The 20,052-nt window shown below is 51.4% G+C and overlaps 8 protein-coding genes across 8 annotated transcripts; 5 read left to right on the top strand and 3 right to left on the bottom strand.

Annotated features, from left to right (window-relative positions):
- Positions 1–1,083, top strand: J4E90_003467 (uncharacterized protein; the record flags this gene model as incomplete). The annotated part of the gene is made up of 1 exon (XM_051433036.1): positions 1–1,083. The coding sequence occupies one exon, from the start codon at positions 1–3 to the stop codon at positions 1,081–1,083; it is 1,083 nt and encodes a 360-aa protein (XP_051292934.1).
- A 606-nt stretch (positions 1,084–1,689) lies between these two features.
- Positions 1,690–2,951, bottom strand: J4E90_003466 (uncharacterized protein; the record flags this gene model as incomplete). Its single annotated transcript, XM_051433035.1, has 2 exons — positions 1,690–2,779; positions 2,833–2,951. The coding sequence occupies 2 exons, from the start codon at positions 2,949–2,951 to the stop codon at positions 1,690–1,692; spliced, it is 1,209 nt and encodes a 402-aa protein (XP_051292933.1).
- A 3,487-nt stretch (positions 2,952–6,438) lies between these two features.
- On the top strand, positions 6,439–7,323 carry J4E90_003465 (uncharacterized protein; the record flags this gene model as incomplete). The annotated part of the gene is made up of 1 exon (XM_051433034.1): positions 6,439–7,323. One exon carries the CDS (start codon positions 6,439–6,441, stop codon positions 7,321–7,323), a length of 885 nt encoding a protein of 294 aa, XP_051292932.1.
- Positions 7,324–7,601: 278 nt separating this feature from the next.
- J4E90_003464 (uncharacterized protein) lies at positions 7,602–8,309 on the bottom strand (the record flags this gene model as incomplete). The annotated part of the gene is made up of 1 exon (XM_051433033.1): positions 7,602–8,309. The coding sequence occupies one exon, from the start codon at positions 8,307–8,309 to the stop codon at positions 7,602–7,604; it is 708 nt and encodes a 235-aa protein (XP_051292931.1).
- A 2,759-nt stretch (positions 8,310–11,068) lies between these two features.
- J4E90_003463 (uncharacterized protein) lies at positions 11,069–12,634 on the top strand (the record flags this gene model as incomplete). The annotated part of the gene is made up of 3 exons (XM_051433032.1): positions 11,069–11,363; positions 11,411–12,151; positions 12,204–12,634. 3 exons carry the CDS (start codon positions 11,069–11,071, stop codon positions 12,632–12,634), a joined length of 1,467 nt encoding a protein of 488 aa, XP_051292930.1.
- Positions 12,635–14,300: 1,666 nt separating this feature from the next.
- J4E90_003462 (uncharacterized protein) lies at positions 14,301–15,723 on the top strand (the record flags this gene model as incomplete). The annotated part of the gene is made up of 4 exons (XM_051433031.1): positions 14,301–14,507; positions 14,556–14,882; positions 14,937–15,303; positions 15,374–15,723. 4 exons carry the CDS (start codon positions 14,301–14,303, stop codon positions 15,721–15,723), a joined length of 1,251 nt encoding a protein of 416 aa, XP_051292929.1.
- A 455-nt stretch (positions 15,724–16,178) lies between these two features.
- On the top strand, positions 16,179–17,578 carry J4E90_003461 (uncharacterized protein; the record flags this gene model as incomplete). The annotated part of the gene is made up of 2 exons (XM_051433030.1): positions 16,179–17,494; positions 17,542–17,578. The coding sequence occupies 2 exons, from the start codon at positions 16,179–16,181 to the stop codon at positions 17,576–17,578; spliced, it is 1,353 nt and encodes a 450-aa protein (XP_051292928.1).
- Positions 17,579–18,542: 964 nt separating this feature from the next.
- J4E90_003460 (uncharacterized protein) lies at positions 18,543–19,802 on the bottom strand (the record flags this gene model as incomplete). The annotated part of the gene is made up of 2 exons (XM_051433029.1): positions 18,543–19,538; positions 19,587–19,802. 2 exons carry the CDS (start codon positions 19,800–19,802, stop codon positions 18,543–18,545), a joined length of 1,212 nt encoding a protein of 403 aa, XP_051292927.1.
- Positions 19,803–20,052: the final 250 nt, after the last annotated feature.

Here is a 20,052-nt window from a genome sequence, read left to right as displayed (position 1 = left end):
ATGTTGTCGTCAACTCCCCTCAAGACAGCCGCATGGCTTGCGTTCACGGCTTCTCTCAGCTCAGCCACACCCCAGTATGGCACTTCTCCAAAGGTCCAGTTCAAGCACTGGCCTGCTGAGGCAGCGACTGCCCTCTCCACCATGATCGCAAAGAACGCCAATCAAAGCAACTATGCGGTCTTCGACATGGACAACACTAGTTACCGCTACGATCTCGAAGAAGCGCTTCTTCCTTTCCTGGAGAACCGTGGAGTCCTAACGCGCGATAATCTGGACCCCAGCCTCAAATTGGTCGATTTCAAGGACACTGCGAACTTTACTGAATCGTTGTACAGCTACTACAACCGCCTGTGCGAGATTGACGACTTTGTCTGCTATCCATGGGCCGCGCAAATCTGGTCTGGTTTCACACTGCGCGAACTCAAGACCTACGTGGATGAGCTCATGGCGTACAACTCATCCATTCCCACGAAGTACTGGGACGGTGACGAAGTCACATCCAGCAGCGTAAACCCACCGAAGGTGTTCCGGGGCCAGGTCGAACTCTACAATGCTCTCATGGACAATGGCATCGCCGTCTATGTTATCAGCGCTGCGCATGAGGAGCTTGTCCGCATGGTGGCCAGCGACCCGAAGTACGGATACAACGTACCACCCCAAAACGTCATTGGTGTTACCACCGTCCTGAAGAACGTTACCTCCGGCGAGCTCACCAACGCTCGCAAGCAGATCACAGAAGGAACCTACGACGAGACCGCTAATCTCGACCTGGTCGTGACTCCGTATCTGTGGACACCTGCTACATGGTTTGCCGGAAAATGGGCTGCTATTCTTACCTACATCGATCAATGGAAGCGCCCAATCTTAGCTGGTGGTGATACTCCCGGAAGCGATTCGTACATGCAGTTCCATGGGGTCGACACAGCAAAGGGTGGTGTGCATCTGTGGATCAACCGTAGAGACGCGTACTTTGAGCAACTGCAAGAGGAGATCAGGAACAACACTCAGGCGCAAATTGCTAATGGCAGGGAGGTTACGGCGGACAAGAACTGGGTCGTTGTCAAGCCCGAGGAGATTCTGTAAATATGTAATGCAAAGGTGGAGAGGCAGAGATGCGATAGATAGTGGCGGATGAATGGTAGCCCACGCTCCAGGGCTGCCAAAGAAACAAACCACGCTAGTTGACGTAATCGCTCGGCTAAGCTTTCTTCCAGCCCGCTTTTAGTCTTCCCCTTCTCGTGCCTGTTATCGACGTGTCAAGCTCACCAACCACCTCACTCACCCACGCGCCGCCACTAACCATGCAAGTGACGCGTGAAATCAGAGCGCATGCATAAAGGGATAGTAAGTCGCGCTCTCGTTACCTTCCACCTTGTCCTTCCTTCCATGATGATCCCACATTACACTTGAACCGAGATTCTTTAGTTCCGGCCCTTCCTTCGTGCGCCTCGTGGTTTGCGAAAGCTAGCCCGGGTGCACTGGGTTGGGGCAGACTTTGGTTTCGATGCGCGAGTAGAAGATAGCTCTGATTTGCACAATATTGCACCAGTAAACCCATTTCCGATGTTACCAGTACTAACGGAGACCAATTAGTTCAACGTACAATAATGTAATATAGTGGTATCTAAAGCGCTGGCACGATGCAAAACGGATGCCGAAAGAAAATTCATCAAAAATAAAACCTAGCTGTTATCTTTCGATCAGAACCACATCAGCGTCTGGTTTACTCTGATCATCTTCCCGTACCTCATCCGGCTGCTCTTTTGGCATTTTGGTCTTCTTTTCCGGTTCCTTGTACCAGACTTCACTTGGGTTTGCCAAGATACTCTTTTGCAGCGCGTCGCTGAACATCTGCATCACACTAAACGCGCTCGCATCTTTGACACGAGTCTTTCCCATGGTTGTGTAGTGCCTAACGAAGTTCCCGTTGCAATCCGATATATCCTTGTTGGCGGTACCAGGACGAGACAACATATCCTGGCGGAAACCGGGCCACCCTACCGCATCGTCGCAGGGTATCGTAACGATCGTTTCTGGCGTTTTGTTGAAGTCGTAGCGGATGTATTCTGAAAAGGCGCGCTGTTCGTGGCTCCATTCGTATCTCCATCTCGCGCAGCCTTTGTAGCGTGTTTCGGATGTACAATCGCGCCACGCATCCAGTAGTTCCAAAGTCGTGGATGAGTTTTGCGCAACCACAAGGCCGGTATTGAGGACGCGCATCCCCTTGCTGTCTAGGCTAATCGAGCCTTCATCGCGGATTTCCTCGGTGTCCCATGGAAGAGCTATGGATGTGTGCTGTTTGATGCCCCAGCGGTTGAACATCCACTCGAAGGGGACATCCGGATGCGCTATCGTAACGTCGGCATCCATTACAATCACGAACTGATATTTAGGTATCAGTTCGCGCAGAACGTGGGGTAATATCCACGTGTTGTAGTGGTCCTTCATGTCGCGCGCTTGATAGAACTTGTAGTCGTAGCCATGGACCATGGCGTACAAATAATGGTTCATGATGGAGTTGGAGACCAGGCCGGCGTCTTCGGTCTTGAGATTTTCCCAATCTAAGCGTTCTGGGTTGAGAAGCTCGTTCTCGCCAGTCGGCACACGCGTGTCGATGTCCACTATCAAGACCTTTTTGCTCAGAGGCTTCGTCCAAATCGTCTCACTTCCACCTTCATAGTATGTACCGGACGGATCAACATATCCGGTCGCGCTCGGATCGTGTTTTATGGACGCAAACAAACTGGCAACCGTGTCTCGGAGGGTTGGGTTCGACGACCTACACTGAGTGTTAGTGAAAGAGGCTCTACACCAGGACCTGGATTGACATACGGACGTGTGATCCTCGCCACGACGAATACACTTTGGTCGCGGAATGCATAGAAAGAAAGTGTTGCCACTATTATGAAAGTAGCAATGGCGACAATATAGGTACGTTGCGCAGCGAGCATGATCAAGGGAGTGACAACCGGGGAAGCAAGAAAGATTACCTGTCCACGGAACCTACGAGATAACGAGTGTTCAAAGGAATGGGATGACGCAGGATAGCATTGGCCCTACGGGGAGCGAGTTGACTATCATCAAGTCGTGCCATTACGCCGAGCTCGCCAGCAATGCGCGTCGCTGGTTCCAACCCTGTCATTTAGCGGAAAGATACACGGTCATTCCATGTGCTACGAGCTAGGCAAGCTCCCAGCACAAGAGATCTGATGAACACCGCCGGCCCGTACGGTAAACCGTTGCGTTTCAGTTCCCTTCTGATAGATTTGGCGAGCGGCTTCCCAAGATCTGCAGGTAGCATCGAACTTGTCGACTCTACGACCGCATTGACATATCATTATAGGAATGAAACGCATCGCTCACCCGCTTTGGGATCGTATGGCAAATTCCCAAGGAGGTCCGTGGTATGACCGTTTACTGATCGCGATCACGGACACACCAATCATTGGTTTCTCGGCCCCATACGGTTACGTGTAACGGCTTCGCGATTGTGGCTGACGACAGGTCTGATGGAAGCTACTAGCGTCGTTGACAGCGTTCTCATCTGATCTCAACAAGGTATGCAAATGACTGTAGCTAGGAGCAAGTACGATGCGCTCAACTCCTTCACACACTTGGGTTGTTAGTATGAAACAGAGGCTTTTTGTCGCAACTCCATCGTACTGCCCTCATTTGAACACGTCCGACACACCAAATTCGGAACAGCTTTTCGACCATAAAACGTTGCGGACCATTGAACGTAGTATGATTACTTCGATACCTGGATAGGAACGTGACGGAGAAGAGGCCGCGCCGCGGATGCGAAGTAGCGCCGATTGATATATTCCGACGCTCCCGACGCTCCCGTCGCCTTATTCTTAGTTAAACTCAACTTTATTAATCATGTACATAATGCGCAACGCATGTGCAGACGATAGTCATTCGGCATACGCTTCCAGCATCGGTGTTGCAAGTTGTAGTACACTCAGATCAGCGAGGTGATGCTGAACTGAACGAACCGATGCTTGATTGTACAACAATTGCTATCTCGCGCAATGTTACAAATTGCTTTCACATGTAGACAACGACGTAAGAGCGCACGTAAGAATGATGGCATGTCAGCACTAGTGCGCAATGGTCATTTCCGCTCGCAAGACACGGCAATTCGCCATTTTGCATCTACGACGATCGCAATTGCGTACACCGAGATAATTCTGTCGCATTGCGCATACATGTTCCCGTCGCGGCATTCTAGTTCTCCCATTCTTTACTATTCAGACTCTATCGTCTTGCTGTAAAAGCTACCTAGGTACTGCATGTAGTACTCATCGAAGATGAACGGTCCCGAGGTCACGATGACCACAAGTCCTTTTGGAATTCTCGCCCCTAAACATCTCGTTCATTTGAAAAGTTCCCGTCCAATTTACCCAAAGTGTTGTCTGACCAGAGTCTAGCAAGACATCGTACGTTCTTGTTTGAGACGCATGTTGAAGAAAGTAGGCGAGATGACGGTGGGAGAAGCGCCAAGCATCTCGTGACCGAGGCAATTACATAATCCCGTTCAAACTTCCGATCTCCGCCCGCACTCGCTTTCGTTCTCGAGAGCGCGATCCAATTGCGCCACCCCAGCCCGCATTCATCCATCCACTTACGTACAGACGGTACGTGCATCTGAGATCGCGCGAATGCCTAGGTTTGGCTCCAAGAAGACGCGTTCGGGATGCGCACAATGCAAAGCCAGACGCGTCAAGGTAGCTTTCCCTTCCAAATCTGTCGCGTTCGCGTATACTTACCTACATTCAGTGCGATGAGAGTAGACCATGCGGCGCGTGCACGAAGTATCACGTCGAGTGCAGTCTTCTGGGGGTTGCAAGCCAAAGTCCAAGCCGTGTAGACACAACGTCTCCACGTAACGATCCTGCCCCAATAAACGCGTCAACACCCACGAATGGAAATGGAACAACGCCACTGGACACGGGCCTAATCCAAGAGGGGAGCGCATCTCCATTATTAGCAGGTGTCTCAGAAGAAGGCTGGATGCAGGACTTGGAACTGACGCACCATTATACCGCACATGCATATCAAACTATGCCAGGCGCCGAGCACGTGAAGCAAATATGGGGGCTCGCCGTTCCACAAGAAGCCTTCAAGTATCCTTTTCTTTTACACAGCATACTAGCCTTTTCCGCGAACCATCTCGCTTACATTAACACCTCCAGGGCCACCCACTTTCGTATGGCCGCCTCGACACATCAAAGCGCAGCACTGACAGGTCTAAATCATGCCGTCGCAAACATCGGGCCTCTGAATTGCCATGCTATTTTCGCTGCAGCATCAATGACTGTTATCAACGCATTTGCTGACGCGCGTGCGTACAACTTGGATGTTTTGGTGGAGATTTTGCAGTTAGCACGAGGCATGGATTATGTACTCAGCAGTGTGACCGACATGCTGAGAAAAGGTCCCTTCGCAGCCATTGTCCGGCCTGCTGAAGAGATGCCTAAGCCACCGTCCTTATTATCTGCCTTGCTCGTGGACATCCAGGCGCTGAGCTGCCCGACTTCTGCCGACCCATCGCCGGACGACATCAATGCTGCTGGGGCGGCTGAAGTACTTCGAAACGGTCTTCAATATTCGTTGGAAACTTCTACTCATCCAGCCTTGCGGGCGACGATGATATGGCCGATCGCTATCGCGCCGGAGTTCATCGAAGCGCTCAAATCAAGGACACATCCTGGAACTAGGGCCATCTTCAAGCGCTATTGTCAACTCGTGGAGTATGCAAGTACTGACTTCTGGTTCTACACAGGATGGAGGGGGATTTCTCAACACCTGTGATGTGTCATACATGGTAGTCTCTCTATGGTCTCCGCAATGAAGGAACGAAACCACTGATGAGTTAGTCTAATGAACTCTTCTTGGATGAACAACACTGACATCGACAGGTTTACAGACTCAAAACACGACGTGAAAGTACTCATGTCACTACCCGTATTCCACTTGCAGCTCAACGTATGTCTACTGCTTTTCACTGCAGCTTCTTATTGCCATACTGTCGGCTGGGTCAGTCTCTAGAAGCACACAGTGACTTCCACCCTATCAGATTGTAGTAGTGAATCAACATCACGAACGCATCGTGTGTATATAAGCTCCCTGGTGTTGCACCTTTCAACACTCACATCCATACACGACCACCCCCTACCTCTTCGCCCAGCCAACCTGCGCTCTCGGAATTCATCTACCCGACTACCAAAGTACAAGTCATTACACAGAAATTCGAATATGTCAGGCGCATCCTTCTTCAAGGTTTTGGGCCTTGCCACAACGGCATCGGAAACTTCGGTTCGGTCGAGGTTCAAGATTTTAGCACTGGCTTATCATCCCGACAAGACAAATGCAGTCAACAAAGCAGTAGCTACTTCCCGTTTTGTGGAAATACGACAAGCTTATGAATATTGTATGTCTCATCTCGGCCCGGAAGAGGAAGAGGAAGAAGACTACGAGGATGATGATGATGCGGACTGGCGAGGCAAGCTTCCTGCCGGGATATTCGATGCGAACAGCGCATGGTGGGAAGGAATACAGGGCGATGAGCCCATGGTTATCTTGAAATGGGCCGAGGCTTGTGAGAACGCCCATCGCTTCGCTGCCGTGAAGCTCGATGAGGTGGAGCAACGTAAGCTCAATGTCAGTTATCTCAAGGCCTACGAAAACTTCGAATACTGGCGTCGTAAGCATATTGAAAGATATGACGAAGAGGACCGCATACAGCAGGATATCAATGCTCTTCCAGAGCGTCTTCAGGTCCACGTCCGCCGTTCTCTCGAAGCTAAACGAGCTGAGCAGGACTATTGTTATGAACAATACCAGGAAGATCACGACGAGGAACAGTACTTTTGGGAGCAAGAGGCCTTGGAAGATCCCGATTCCATACCTATGCCGACCGACACGTGGCGCTACCGTCACAATGCGGTAGAAAATAGCGCCACCCCCAAACAGCACCTCGTAAATTTCAGGATACAGTGCGCGGCAGTCGAGAAGCGCAACATAGAATGGAAGGAACAGGGCATTGAGTACTATCCTCAAGCGGAGATGGATCGCCGTACCAGGAGGCGCAAAGCCACGGAAGCTAGGCTTCTCGAGGATGTTGCGCGCGCTGAGAAGCAGGCACGCGAACTCAAGCTGATTCAAGATATCAACTCCGCGAAGCGTGTTGACCGCCTTGCCAAAGCAACTGCTACTGAGTTGATAGACGGTATCATACCCCAGTGCCTGGAAGATAGTCCCGAAGACGATGCTGTACCTCACAGCCTGGAAGACCGTGTTGAGGATGAGGGCGCATGATTCATCTTTCCCTTAATTTGTAAGCCATCGAATTTGGACATGGAGGCAGCTGGCTCTCTTCACTCTCACTCCAGCATTCATGACTATCTTCAAATGATCCCGAAGGAACCTTGAGAGCTCCAACCAGAAAGCATGGATCAGAAATTTTTGAATTCAGGTCTTGCTGCATTGCTTCAACTTTGTCTTTCCACCTTGTATTGCGTGTTCTACGTGCGCTTTGTATTCCTTTATCAAATACAGTCAAATTATCTTCGCAACATAATCTACCTGGCTATAGTCTACGGTGGAGTCAGTCCCCACGCTGCTGGCCTCATGTCAAACTCCGAAACCTCCGAAACCATCTCCGCCGCCTTCGATCCGTAACACTGCCCCACAACCCATAGCGAAGTATCGATACCCGAGCTAACTCCGCCAGCGGTCACAATGCGCACACCCGCCTCGGTAGTGCCCGCATCCGACCATCGTTGCCTCACAACGTTGATCTTCGAATCACCGCCCGCAGCTTCGTCAGCGAGCGTCTTCTGCAGGTCGAGCGACAGATGATGTGTTGTGACGGTGCGGCCTGCAAGTACCCCAGAAGCCGCCAGTATAAGGCCTCCAGTGCAAACTGATTGCAGGAATCTCTTGCCCGTCTCTTTCCTTGGCTTCGTGTTTGAAAATCGTCGAATGAGCTCAGCCAACTCTTTGCCCTCTTTGCTGCTGATGAGTTGCTTGATGGTTTCGTCGTGCGCGCCGGGAATGACCAGGATGTCGTATTCTTCAATGCGGCTGGACATTTCGGCGAAAGTAGCGTTCGGCAAGTAGACCATGGCTTTGGAGATGGACGTGACGGGGCTCTGATGGGCGAAGGTGGTTACTGAGAAAGGAGCTGGTTTACTCATGTCCATTTCCATGTCGTGGTAGTGGCAGTATATCTCGGCTGGACCTGAGAAATCCAGGAGGTCGCCATCTGGGTAAATGTAAATTGCGACTTTGAATTGAGACATTGTTGCGTTTGGTAATGAGTGAGTTTCTGGCTACATGATTTTAATGGCCTTGCTTTCCCTTTTTATAATCCACCGGCTCATCTCTAGTGTAGTGGTGTGCCTGATCTTTCGTAACACGATGTGCCCGGATCGGATGTAAGTTTGTGTCCGACTTCCGCGATCGTCAAAGACTCCGCTCCGTATGTTGTACCACGAGCGAGTATGCACTGATTACTGTAGCCTAATATCATCGTGCGATGTACGGTTGGTTTATTTTTTGCAGAGTCGTAGACCACATTTTAGTCATTCGTGCACGTGTCAACATCTGGTGCTGCTGATGTCTGCTACACAAACACAGTGAATGCGCATGACCACGTCGCATGCTGATCGCGCTCGGACACGATTGTGTCGAACGGAAGATGCCTATATCAATACAGCGCCCACTGAGAGATTGTGTAATCGATCGGAATGAACGCGGTTGAAATATCTGGAGATTGCTGCGGCATATGTGACAAACCTAGCACTGAATTCTGCATGCACTGCTTCAACATGCCCTACTGTTCCTCTGCCTGCCGTGTCGCAGATGCGGAGAAGCATACACCGCTATGCAGTACCTTGCAATACTTCGGACAGAGCGCTCGCCCGTCCTGGTTGTATTCTCGTTGTATCTTCTTCCCAGTTGACTACTCACAGCCACGTTTTGTTTGGCTGAAGTATTACGGGTTACCTTGCCAGCGGCACATTGACCGCGAAGACCTGAGATTGTTTGTAACTGATGTACCTTCCGGTGGGGACGCAACTTTTGACTGCTTCCGCGAAGGTAACAGGCAACTGCGTGATCGTATCACTGTTCGACATGACAGTAACGCTCTTGGTAACAAGCAACCGTACAACCAATGTGTAATGGCATTGCTTGGTCAGGTGGCTGGTGAGTATTGGAGAGGACCACTGTTGGCTCAGTCTTACAGGTATCGCGTTGATGACGACCTGCATCGATGGCCTACGGGGGATCGAACCGAGGCGAGTGAAGTTTTGATCCCCGTGGATCTCGATACTGCATCCCTGGCGCCGATTCTCTCATTCATGAAATGGAGGGCGACGTCCACGGATGACTATAACTTGACTATCGCTACGGAGGACGCGACGCTTAGAGCGACTATCGTAGGGAACGTTTCTCCAAAGAAAGCTTCACCGAAGAAGTCCTCACCAAAGAAGAAGAAGAAGTGAAATGCAGTTGGTGGTATATCGGTCGAGGCCGAGGATGAGGCCGAGGGCGTTATTAGCTGCAGGAATACACCTGCCGGCGGTTGGGCGAGGCCCTGAACTAGCCGTCGGTCAGGAAGAGAGTGGACTACTGTACCTGGAATGGACATGATAACCGTTTCTAATGGTGATGTTGCGCAGTAAACGTCGCCTACAGTGTGGGGCCTGACGATGTGAAGGTCACCCTGATAATTCGCACGTAAGCTGACACTAACACTCTCAAATGTGATCGTCCTACCTGTGATGTAAGATAGGCGATGTCTGTAATGTACGAGGCGACAAAGGCCAAAGATTTCTCGCGGAAGATAAGTGGCGAACCATTTATGTCGCTGTGACGAGGCTTGCAAATTGATAAGTGTGCCTACCTCGAAGATGTAACATCTTGGCTTAGCACATATAGCGGAGCCTGCAAGCCGATTGCATATCGAAGCAGCTTATCTAGGCGCTAGAAATGGTTCTAGATGATCCTCACCCGTTGTTATGGGTCGATAAGCCGTGGGTATCGTTGCAGTGAGGCCTCGCGTACCTAGAATTGCCTGGTCGATCCGCAAATGCATGCAGCCGGGACTTTCATGGTCCACCATCCAGGCAGACGGAACCCTTATGATTATAATTTTTTCGACAACAAGTAAGCCAACCATTGGTAAGAAGGTGCCTGTGATCAGCATTGACTTCATAGAGACGAAGTGATGCCGTGTCATCTCCGAGTGATCTTACCTGCCTCGTGTTGCAGTGGTGCGCATGCTGACACGATAACGAGCTTGGAAGTCTTCATCCTTCCCACATCCGAGTATTCTTGAGCCGACACTTACCCTATGGCCTTATCATGTTCCTCATCTTAGCATACGCGATGGCAGCAAGCGCCCAGACGCGCTGCGCCGCTGGCCAAGCTTCCATGCACACGCGACGAAGGCACCAAGGCTTCGCACTCCTCCACACAAACGTGGATGATGATTCCCCACAGTGTTCTGTTATCCGTGTCTGGTCCAATAGCGTGTCATGTCTCGAGTGGAGTGGTGTAACCATGGCTTGGCAAAACGCTGCCGGTCAACCGACCCTTGTTCGGCCAAGACAGGACGAGACGGAACTCGGAACGCAACTTTGCTTGTAACCTTCCATTTCGTTCGATAGTCACCAGCGCCGCCAACAGTTCCAAGGGTCGAGTTCCAATGCCTGGGGAGATAGTCTGCACTACTGTCGGGCTTCCTGTCGCGACCTAGACTCAGACATGGCGAATCGATGCCCGCGGATCCAAGTGGCTTGTTCTTGTGATAGGCCGTGGAGACTGGGGTCGGGCGTTGTCTGAAAGTACGGTAGCATCCCGAAGTATTGGTAACAGAATCGTTATCTCTTGGTTGCCACACAAGTGATTTGCAGATACCAAGGGGCGGGGTTCGTGTATAAGATGTCCTGGCTGTGCGTGACCGACTAAGCTGCCTGCTCGACTGCTGTTCCACCACTCTCTCGGAATCCGAAGAAGTCTTTCATTCTTTCCGTCTGCGCAAAATCTGCCAATCATGGGCGAAGCCGGAGAAGTAAAGCACGGCGAGGCTGCTGTTCGCACCACCTCGAGCCCGAACAGCACACCGTCAGAAGACATCATGCCACGGCCGACCGTCGCTGAGGAAGAGAAGAAGACGTTTGTGCAGAGAGTCATGACGCCAGGATCAGTATGGCAGATCATCATCGCCGCTCTTCTGGCCATTGCTATTGGTTTGGCAGTTACCACTACGGTAGACGAAGTACCAGATGCGGCCATCACGATACTTGCCATCCCAGGTAACCTTTGGTTGCGCGCATTGAGGGCAGTCGGTATGTTGCGATGAAACCCCTCTAGATGCGTGAGCTGATTATCGCAGTCCTTCCAATGATCGTCACCGCCATGATCCTGGCAATCCAACGTCTGCGCAATATGACACAGGGAGGAGGTGCAGCGGGTAAACTCGCTCGCTGGACAATTGGCTACTACGTCATCACCACCATCATCGCTGTCGCACACTCTGCCCTGCTAGTCGGCCTGGTCTGGAGTAAACTCATGAACCCAGTCTCAGGAAGTGCTCTGGATCTGGACGACGAGAACAAGGAGCTTGTGGACGAAAGGAAAGAAACTGCCATCCACGATGTCGTCGAAGACATGTTCTTCTCGTTGGTTCCCAACAACATCGTCAACGCCCTGGCGACCGATGCCCTCCTTTCGGTACTTGTCACGGCCGTCGTCCTTGGATATGTCATCAAGCCAGGAGGTGCGATTCATCGAGCCGTAGAAGAAGTCGAAGTTATCGTCCTCAAGGTCATCACAGTTTTGATCCACCTTGCGCCTATTGGAGTGTTCTTCTTGATCATGCCGAATCTGTTCCGTCTCGATATTGCTGAGATTGGGACGAACCTGGGTATTTTGATTGGCGGTACCTTGGTCGGCATGTTCATCCACCTTTTCATTGTAATTCCCATCATTTTCTTCGCGATCACCAGATCCAACCCGTACACGTTCTGGATGAAGATGAGTCCAGCATGGATTACCGCTTGGGGAACCGCCTCTAGCGCTGCGACCTTGCCTGTTACCATTCGCTGTGTTTTGAAGCAGGGTATTCCCATCACAGGTCAGTCTCCATGGTTATAAGTAGTCGATCGCGATCACTGACACACAGTTAGTAACCAAATTTGCCGTACCTCTCGGTTGTTTGATCAACATGGATGGTACTGCGATCTACTTCCCGATCGTCGTCGTATTTTTGGCCGCCACTCAAGGCATCACCCTGAACGCTGCCGATTACATCATTGTCATTCTTCTCTCGACTCTCGCTTCGATCGGAACCACACCTATTCCAAGTTCGAGTTTGGTCTTGGTTGTCATGATTGCTTCCAGTGTCAACATCCCAATCACCGGAATGTACGCCGTCGTCATCGCTATTGACTGGTTCCTCGACCGCTTCCGAACTGCAATGAACGTCAGTTGCGATACTTTCGCAGCCAAGGTGGTCACGCACATAACAGGGATCAAAGACGAAGATGGTCAGTCGTACGATGAGGCCGAGAATGTCGACCCGAACTCGCTCGGACGAACAGATGAGTCCAAAGTTTAGATGCTGTCTCCCCGGTTTAATATAGCGGTCTTGAAATCTCCGAATTCTTCCGAGCTCAATCTTAAGTAATGCAATCCTCTTTCGCTCATACTCAACAGCGTTCCTTCTCTTTGTGATCGTGAATCAAGCTACTCATTTCACGCGATCTGACGGCGTATTTCGTAAGGCCATCGCATCGACCAGCCATGTCGGCATGCCGCGTGACAAGCGGACCTCGGATTGCGCGACTTGGACGATCGGGTCAACAACACAATGAAAAGAATACGCAAAACCAAAGAGTATGTTGTGGAAAAGATGAGCAGTGCTGCAGAGCGTTTGCCGTATATGTCCTCGCTCCTGATATACGCGCGCACGAAGTCTGGAAATGTGGCCGGTCCGGAAAATTAGCCGGCTCGGAAACGTAGTCAGTCCGGAAAAATAGCCTGAAAATCCCCCCTGTGGATCTAGCAGTTGTTCAGGACCGCGTGGTGCTGTAGAGAGACAGCATTCGTGGGTGTTTTCGTGATGACACAGTCGAACACTTCGTCGTGGCGGTCGAGAAGCTGCGCTCCTCTTCGCGCCGAACCACGGGTCTTGGCGCGTTAGCTACTTTCGAACCCAGCCATCATTACGTCATGAACACGAGGCACAATTGAGATGCCCAGGTGTGCCTGCAACAGAAACGAACGCGTTCTAGTCGCGACTCTTAGGCGGAGTGGGTCTATTGAGTGTTGAGGAGATAACTGGCATGGAGGGATGGTCCATGTCGTCGCGTATGACGACGTTCTGGTCCAGCACCGTCCAAGGTACGTGTTCTGACCCCTATCAGTCTTTACTTCCTCATACGAGGGTTTGCATCATCTTATGTTTCGTTCGAACATTCTCGTACAGCTCAACGCTACGCGATAGTCAACTTTTCGTCTCTAGTCTATCACGCGACGTGGAAAGTCGCGTCGTTGCGCGCGTTGTATGGTATCGGCGACCCTGGTTGATGCACAACCCGTTCGCTTGCAGACCTGTCGCAACCTATACGAACAATATCCGGAGCAATGCACTTAAAAGCACGCGGTGTACATAGGAAGGCTTTCACGACAGCCTGGTGCCTCGCTGCTACAAGCATCTTCGCCCTTGCTGACCGCTCGCGCATCTGCCATGATGGCTGAAGAAATGATACGTAGCTCAGAGCGCCCATGGCAAACAGGACGCAACAAAGCTCATACTTGGACCGTTGCGCTATCCGCAACCAAGAGACCTTGCCAACCCGATCAATGGCATGGCAAGAGTGCCTCCGGGTTCAAAGGGTACTAGAGCCAGAGTGATAACTAATCCTCATGCTAGCAACAATTTACTTTGGCACGTTGCCTGGAGCTCCAAGAGATGCAAATTGCTGTGAGTAATGGCTACAGGCCCGTTCTTCCACGTACTCAGTTTGCCATACTTCTTGGTAGGTCTCCCCGGATACCAATGTTCTGGAAGATCTGGTTCATGTGCGGAAGCTTTAATTAGTCCATTTGCACCAATCAGCAGCCAGATCGGATGCTTGGCCATTGCGATCACAATATATCGCGGGGAAGACTAATGCGGAGTGCAAGATGATCTCGCGAGATGGCTCTCCGTGTCCAGAGTGGTATAGCGTCAAAATGCTCAGAAACCGAAACGGTACATATCTCTGCAATACGCGTAGAAAATGAGGAAGCACACTCAAGCAGAGAGACCGACCAAGATGTTCTACGGCCTTGCTTCGCTTTTACTGCTAGCTACTAGTACTTCGGCTGCAGTAGTTAGCAGGAAAGCACCCGCTGGCTTTGTCACAGCCAAAGGCAACGCCTTCAAACTAGACGGAAAAGATTTCTACTTCGCAGGCAGCAATGCCTACTACTTTCCCTTCAACGACGTAAGTATATGTCACTTCAGAGTTGCCACACTTACTGAAACTTCACAGCTCCAATCTGATATAGAGGCTGGCCTGGGTGCCGCTAAGAAGGCTGGACTCAACGTCTTCAGGACATGGGGCTTCAACGACCGGAACAGAACAACACTCGCGAACGGACTACCACAGTACGGTGGCGAAGGTGCCGGTCCCAGTCCAAACATCATGCAATGGTGGAGCAACGGAACACAGGAGATCAACCTAGTACCGTTCGACAAAGTCGTGAAGGCTGCGGAAAAAACTGGCATGAAGCTCATCGTTGCTTTGACGAACAATTGGGCCGACTATGGTGGCATGGATGTCTACACGACCAACCTCGGCTACAAGTACCATGACGATGTAAGTCACACAGTCTTTGCCTACATGATCATAGACTAACATAACCTTCGTTAGTTCTATCATGTCCCAGCCATCAAGAAGGCGTACAAGAAGTACGTCAAGGAGATCGTCAAGCGCTACGCCAAGTCTTCAGCCATTATGGCGTGGGAGTTGGCGAACGAACCACGATGCGGTGCTGATGGTGTGCGCAACTTGCCGCGCAGCGAGAACTGCTCCCCTGACATGATCACCGAATGGATCGATGAGATGAGCACATACGTCAAGTCACTCGACAAGGACCATCTTGTTACATGGGGTGGTGAAGGAGGGTTCAACAGGCCTAGTGACGATGGCTTCTACAATGGATACGATGGTGGCGACTACGACAAGGAGTTGGCGCTCAAGAACATCGACTTTGGTACCTTTCATACCTATCCCGATTGTACGTATATTTCATTCGACAGGCATCAACACTATCATTCTTTGAGCAACACTGATTAGACTTGCGATAGGGTGGTCCAAGAGCGTCGAATGGGCAAACCAATGGATCATCGATCACGCCGAAGCCTCCCGTGCTGTTGGAAAGCCAGGCGTACACGAAGAGTATGGATGGCTGACCGACGACAAGAGGCAAGAATACCTCAGCAAGACCTCGAATGTCACAAGACTTGAAGCCATCGGACTATGGCAGGCCACCAGCCTGAAGGAGAAGATGCCGGATATGTACTGGCAATTTGGCTACTCCGGCTACTCCTATGGAAGCAATCACGACGACGGATTTACGATCTTTCTGGAGGATGCGGAGGCCAAACAGCTTGTTTACGAGCATGCGAAGAAGGTCAATGCTTTGAACAAGAAGTGAGATGTTGCACTGTTTGGTTTGGCTCGCGCTTGTCTCGCAGCAAACACTTAGTGCCGTATGCACTAGAGCTCTATCTTCCTGCAAAAAGCGTATGTTTGTCCGGTAATGCGTCAGAACTGAGTGGTGTCTTTATGCAAATTGGTTCGGTTTGCGGAGTGTTCCCACAATGTATATAGTCGAATTCTTTCACTTCCTCCCCACGCCACCCATTATTTCGTTCGACATCGTGCGCTGAAAATGGTACAGCAACATACTTCATTGTTTCGAACTACACCAACGTGTTTCTTCGATCCTGCCAAGACGATTAGGTTGCACTCCCCTTCCGTCCGACTACACCACACTAGCTTCCGCTACTACAGCCGCCTGAATCTACACTGTCCTAGGCCTATTATTTTACACCTATTCTCAGGCCATCTCACACACAACCTCAAGTCAGCCACCCGATTCTGTCGACGATGTGCGGCTTCACATGCATTACATACAGCGAGTGCGCCCACACCGCGCTCTCAACGAAGCCCGAGCACACCTCTCTTTGCTTTAACGCGAAAGAATTACATTTGGTCCAAGGCGTCGACTGTGCACCTGCGAACTGTGTCCCGACTGATGACACAGAAACCCCGATTGCCGCTGAGAATACTGTCTTTGATTACTGCGATGACTGCCGAGCCGAAGCACGCGCTGCTAAACCGATTGAGCGCGGCGAAATGGACGACATCGTCCAGGCTCATGCGCACGTAAAAGATGGGGACCTAGGCGTTTATGATGAAGACGAGAATGAGCAGCTGCAAGATTTAGCCACCTACCTCGATACAAAGCATGCTGTTGGCCTGGAGATTGTCCCACAGCTCAAAGCTTTACCATCAAATCCGCTTGCGCTCTCGCATATCACAGACCCCGAGCTTCGCGCCCTTCTGTGTGCACCAGACGTGGAAAAACACTTCACTACTTTCAATTACTGCTCAGAACTCTTTCCAGTCATGGGCAGCTACATCCAACAGCTCGCTCCAAACAAGGTGTTCGTAGAGACATTCGTGTACCTGCGCGACAAGGCGAAGAAAGCAACGACATTACTAGAGTGTTTCCAAATCGTTCTCGAGTGCGTCCTCAACTATGAGCCCTCCCGACCGGAAGAACACTTCAACGGTAGCGAAGCCCGATTGGAGTTCTTTGGCGATATGCTCAAGTGTATGATCACCGATAGGGATCTTGAAGTCCCTCCGATCGCCTTCCATTTCCATGAGAACAGTTTCGCAGTTCCCGACGCCACCCTTCAGCAGCTTGAAGCGGATCAAGACGTGTCGCAAGCTTATACAGAGAAACAGGAGGAGAACTCGCAGACGAAACCATCGCGGAAGGAGCGTGGCATCCTGAACATACATCACCTGGCGTTTGATCCGGAGTCACTGAAAGGACTACTAGATGACGAACCGTCCCGTGACATCGAGGCAGTACATGTCGCGTTTTTGGAAGATGAGAATGCTGTGGGTATAGACGTGGAGGACGAGCAGGGTAACAAGCTCGTTTGGAGAGATGGCAAGTCGCATATCATCTTCGCTGTTACCAAAGCTGAAGACAAGACTGCTGTCAAAGAGATGAACGAGCAACCGACAAAGCCTAAAGATGAGCTTCAGACTGAGCCAACGAAGACGCCAAACCAAATAAAGGGCGGCTTTGGTTTCTATTACTCAGATGAAGAAGATGATACACTCGTTCAGACTGAAGAGGAAACTAAGGGTATTGCGGTCGAGGACAAGGACATCTCTTCAGACCCGTCTCCTTACCTATGCATACCCTCCTCCCCACCCGTATCGGTCGCAGAGTGTTCATTCCAGTCTCCTTCATCCAGTACGTCTAATCCATCCTCACCATCCCTTCCAGCTCTTCCGAACAAACGCGAGAACGAAAGCGCGGAAGCAAGTCAACCCAACAGTGGCTCCTCCTCACCATCGTCTCGTAAGCGCAAGTCGTTATCGAGCGAGTCAAGCGAAGACAACAAAGGCATCAGCAGTGACGAGGAAGAAGACAAACAACACTCCGACCCTCCCATGAAGCGAAGCTGCAGGACCACTCTATCATCCGACTCTTCCTCTCGATCTGCAACGCCAATAGAGAAGTTGCGCAATTCCCCATCAGCACCAGCCTCACCTTTAGCGGACCTACCTCCTCTCCCAGCTTCACCTGCATCTCCAGATAGTTTGTCGTTATCTTCTGAATCGTCTTATGTGGACTCCGCATCATCACCTCAGTCGCCTCCTGCACCCCTTCCGCCGCAGCCAACGACGCCACAGCACCGCATGCAGACGCGTGCTATGACACGCAGTGCAAGTACCACGCCACCGCCTCCGGATGCGGCATCTACGAGAGCAACGCGTTGATCGGGGAAGTGATAGGAAGAACGTCGTCAGTATAGAAGACAGAGGGGGCTGATGAGATGGATGAGACTGTGAGAGAAGAGGGGAATGAGAGAGAACAAGGCCAGATCTCAGGAAACTGCATGAGAGTCATTCGAGCGGCTTGGAGTATCGTGAATCAGTGTTGTTGTACAGGCTTCCGTCGACAGTTATCGTGTGTTTTGTTACGACTAGTTTCAAGACTATTTCATCCCTTTAGTCAACAAGAGTTTCCAAATATGTAGGCGCGGAAGTTGTGACAAAATTAACGACTTCGTATTCAAGAAGAACGGAAAAGCTTTCGTGGGTATCAAACGACTCACTACGCCCCGACTAAACCATGCGCATGTATTAGATATGGTGCCGCATGCTCCATAATGACAAGTGTACGCAAGCGCGACGAAACACGATACACGTTGCAGACGTAGCTCATTCAGAGTCGTCACCTCCGCTGTCGCCGCTCTTATCATCCTCCTCGTCTTCCGACTCGCCCTGGACATCGTCGTCATCATCGTCATCGTCATCGTCGTTATCATCGCCGCCAGCCACTTCCTCGCTGTCATCTTCCAATACAACCTTCTGCTGTGGTACAGGTTTTGCTGCTGCCCTTCGGCTGGGACGACCCGTAGCTGTGACTTCGCTTGCCTTTCCCCATGCCGCCTCACCCTCCTTTATTGCCTCGAGATCTTTCGCAAACTCCCTCTGCTCCTTGATCTTGGCTGCCTTTTCAACGGAGTATTTGCCATCCATGCCCACGTCCTTCAGCCAGCCCTTCAGCACGCGGATCTTATCCTTCGACGTGTCGCACTGGGAGAGCTCAGGGTCGCGCGACCAGACTTTTCGGATGCCGCACTTCACGAGCCAGCCTTGGAGTCGCTTGACTTCGGCGGTGTCGGGATCGTCCTCGGTCTTCGCTTTGGGCGCGGCTTTCGGTTTCGGTGGGGCTTTTTCTTTCTTGCCCTTCGCTGCAGGGGCATTCTTCTTCTTCTTGGGCTCTTCGTCTATGACGCTGGACAGATCACTGTCAGATACGTCGCCCTTTGTGTCTGCCTTTTTCGCTGGCTCAGGCTCGTCATCGCTCTCATCGTCGACCGCGGCACCGGGTCTGGACGTCGGCTTCGGCGAGTCCTCCTCATCCGAGTCTTCTGCCACAGTCTTTTTCCCCCGTCGTACTAACTTCTTGGGTGGCTCGCTCTCTGCGTCAGATATCTCGGCGGGTGGTTCTGAGAGCTCAGCTTCAGATTCTTCGGACTCAGTCTTCGCGCGCTTCTTGGGTTTCTTGGCAGGTGTCGCAGCCTTGCGCTTGACGCCGCGGGCATTGTCGGTAGCAGCTTTGGTCTTCTTTTCGGTGGGCTTCGCTTTGGGTTTGGGGGCGGCTTTTTTGGGAGTAGGCTGTGGTGAGGGCTCATCGGAGCAGAACTTCTCCTACATATCCTTAGTACCTGGCCAGGAATTGGAAGTCAGGCTTCATACCACTGCGTCTACAATGACTTTCTGTGATTTCTCTTTCCATGTCGAGTCTGTCTTGAAGAAGCCCTCGTCTAGGGCTAGTTCCTTCTCTGCGCGCGCCCGAACGCGCTTCACAGTCAGATCCTCGCTTTTTCCAGATTTGTGTATGGCGATGACAATGTCGCGCAGTTTGTTTGAAATGTTCGCCTCAGAGGGCCGGGCTGCTTCGGAATCCGACATGATGCGCAGCGCGTTCGTAGATGGTGTTGATGATCGACGGCCGTACGCGATAGACGCGGCGGTTAGGGCAGGCACGTCGCCGGTAGCGTACACGTGACTCCGCGGAGAGACCCAATGGCGTCAAGTGGCATCAGGGCCTGCGGGGAATTTGTCGTGTCGAGCCACGGCGATGTCAGTGTATCAGTTGAATCCCATTCCTTCCTGCTGATTGCATGAATCGCATGGTATTGCCAATGCAGATGCCCATAGA

Source organism: Alternaria incomplexa (assembly GCF_024043165.1).
Source record: "Alternaria incomplexa strain BMP 0042 chromosome Unknown scaffold_4, whole genome shotgun sequence".
In the NCBI taxonomy this organism is placed as follows: Eukaryota; Fungi; Ascomycota; class Dothideomycetes; order Pleosporales; family Pleosporaceae; genus Alternaria; species Alternaria incomplexa.
This window is presented reverse-complemented; position numbering and strand designations above follow the sequence as displayed.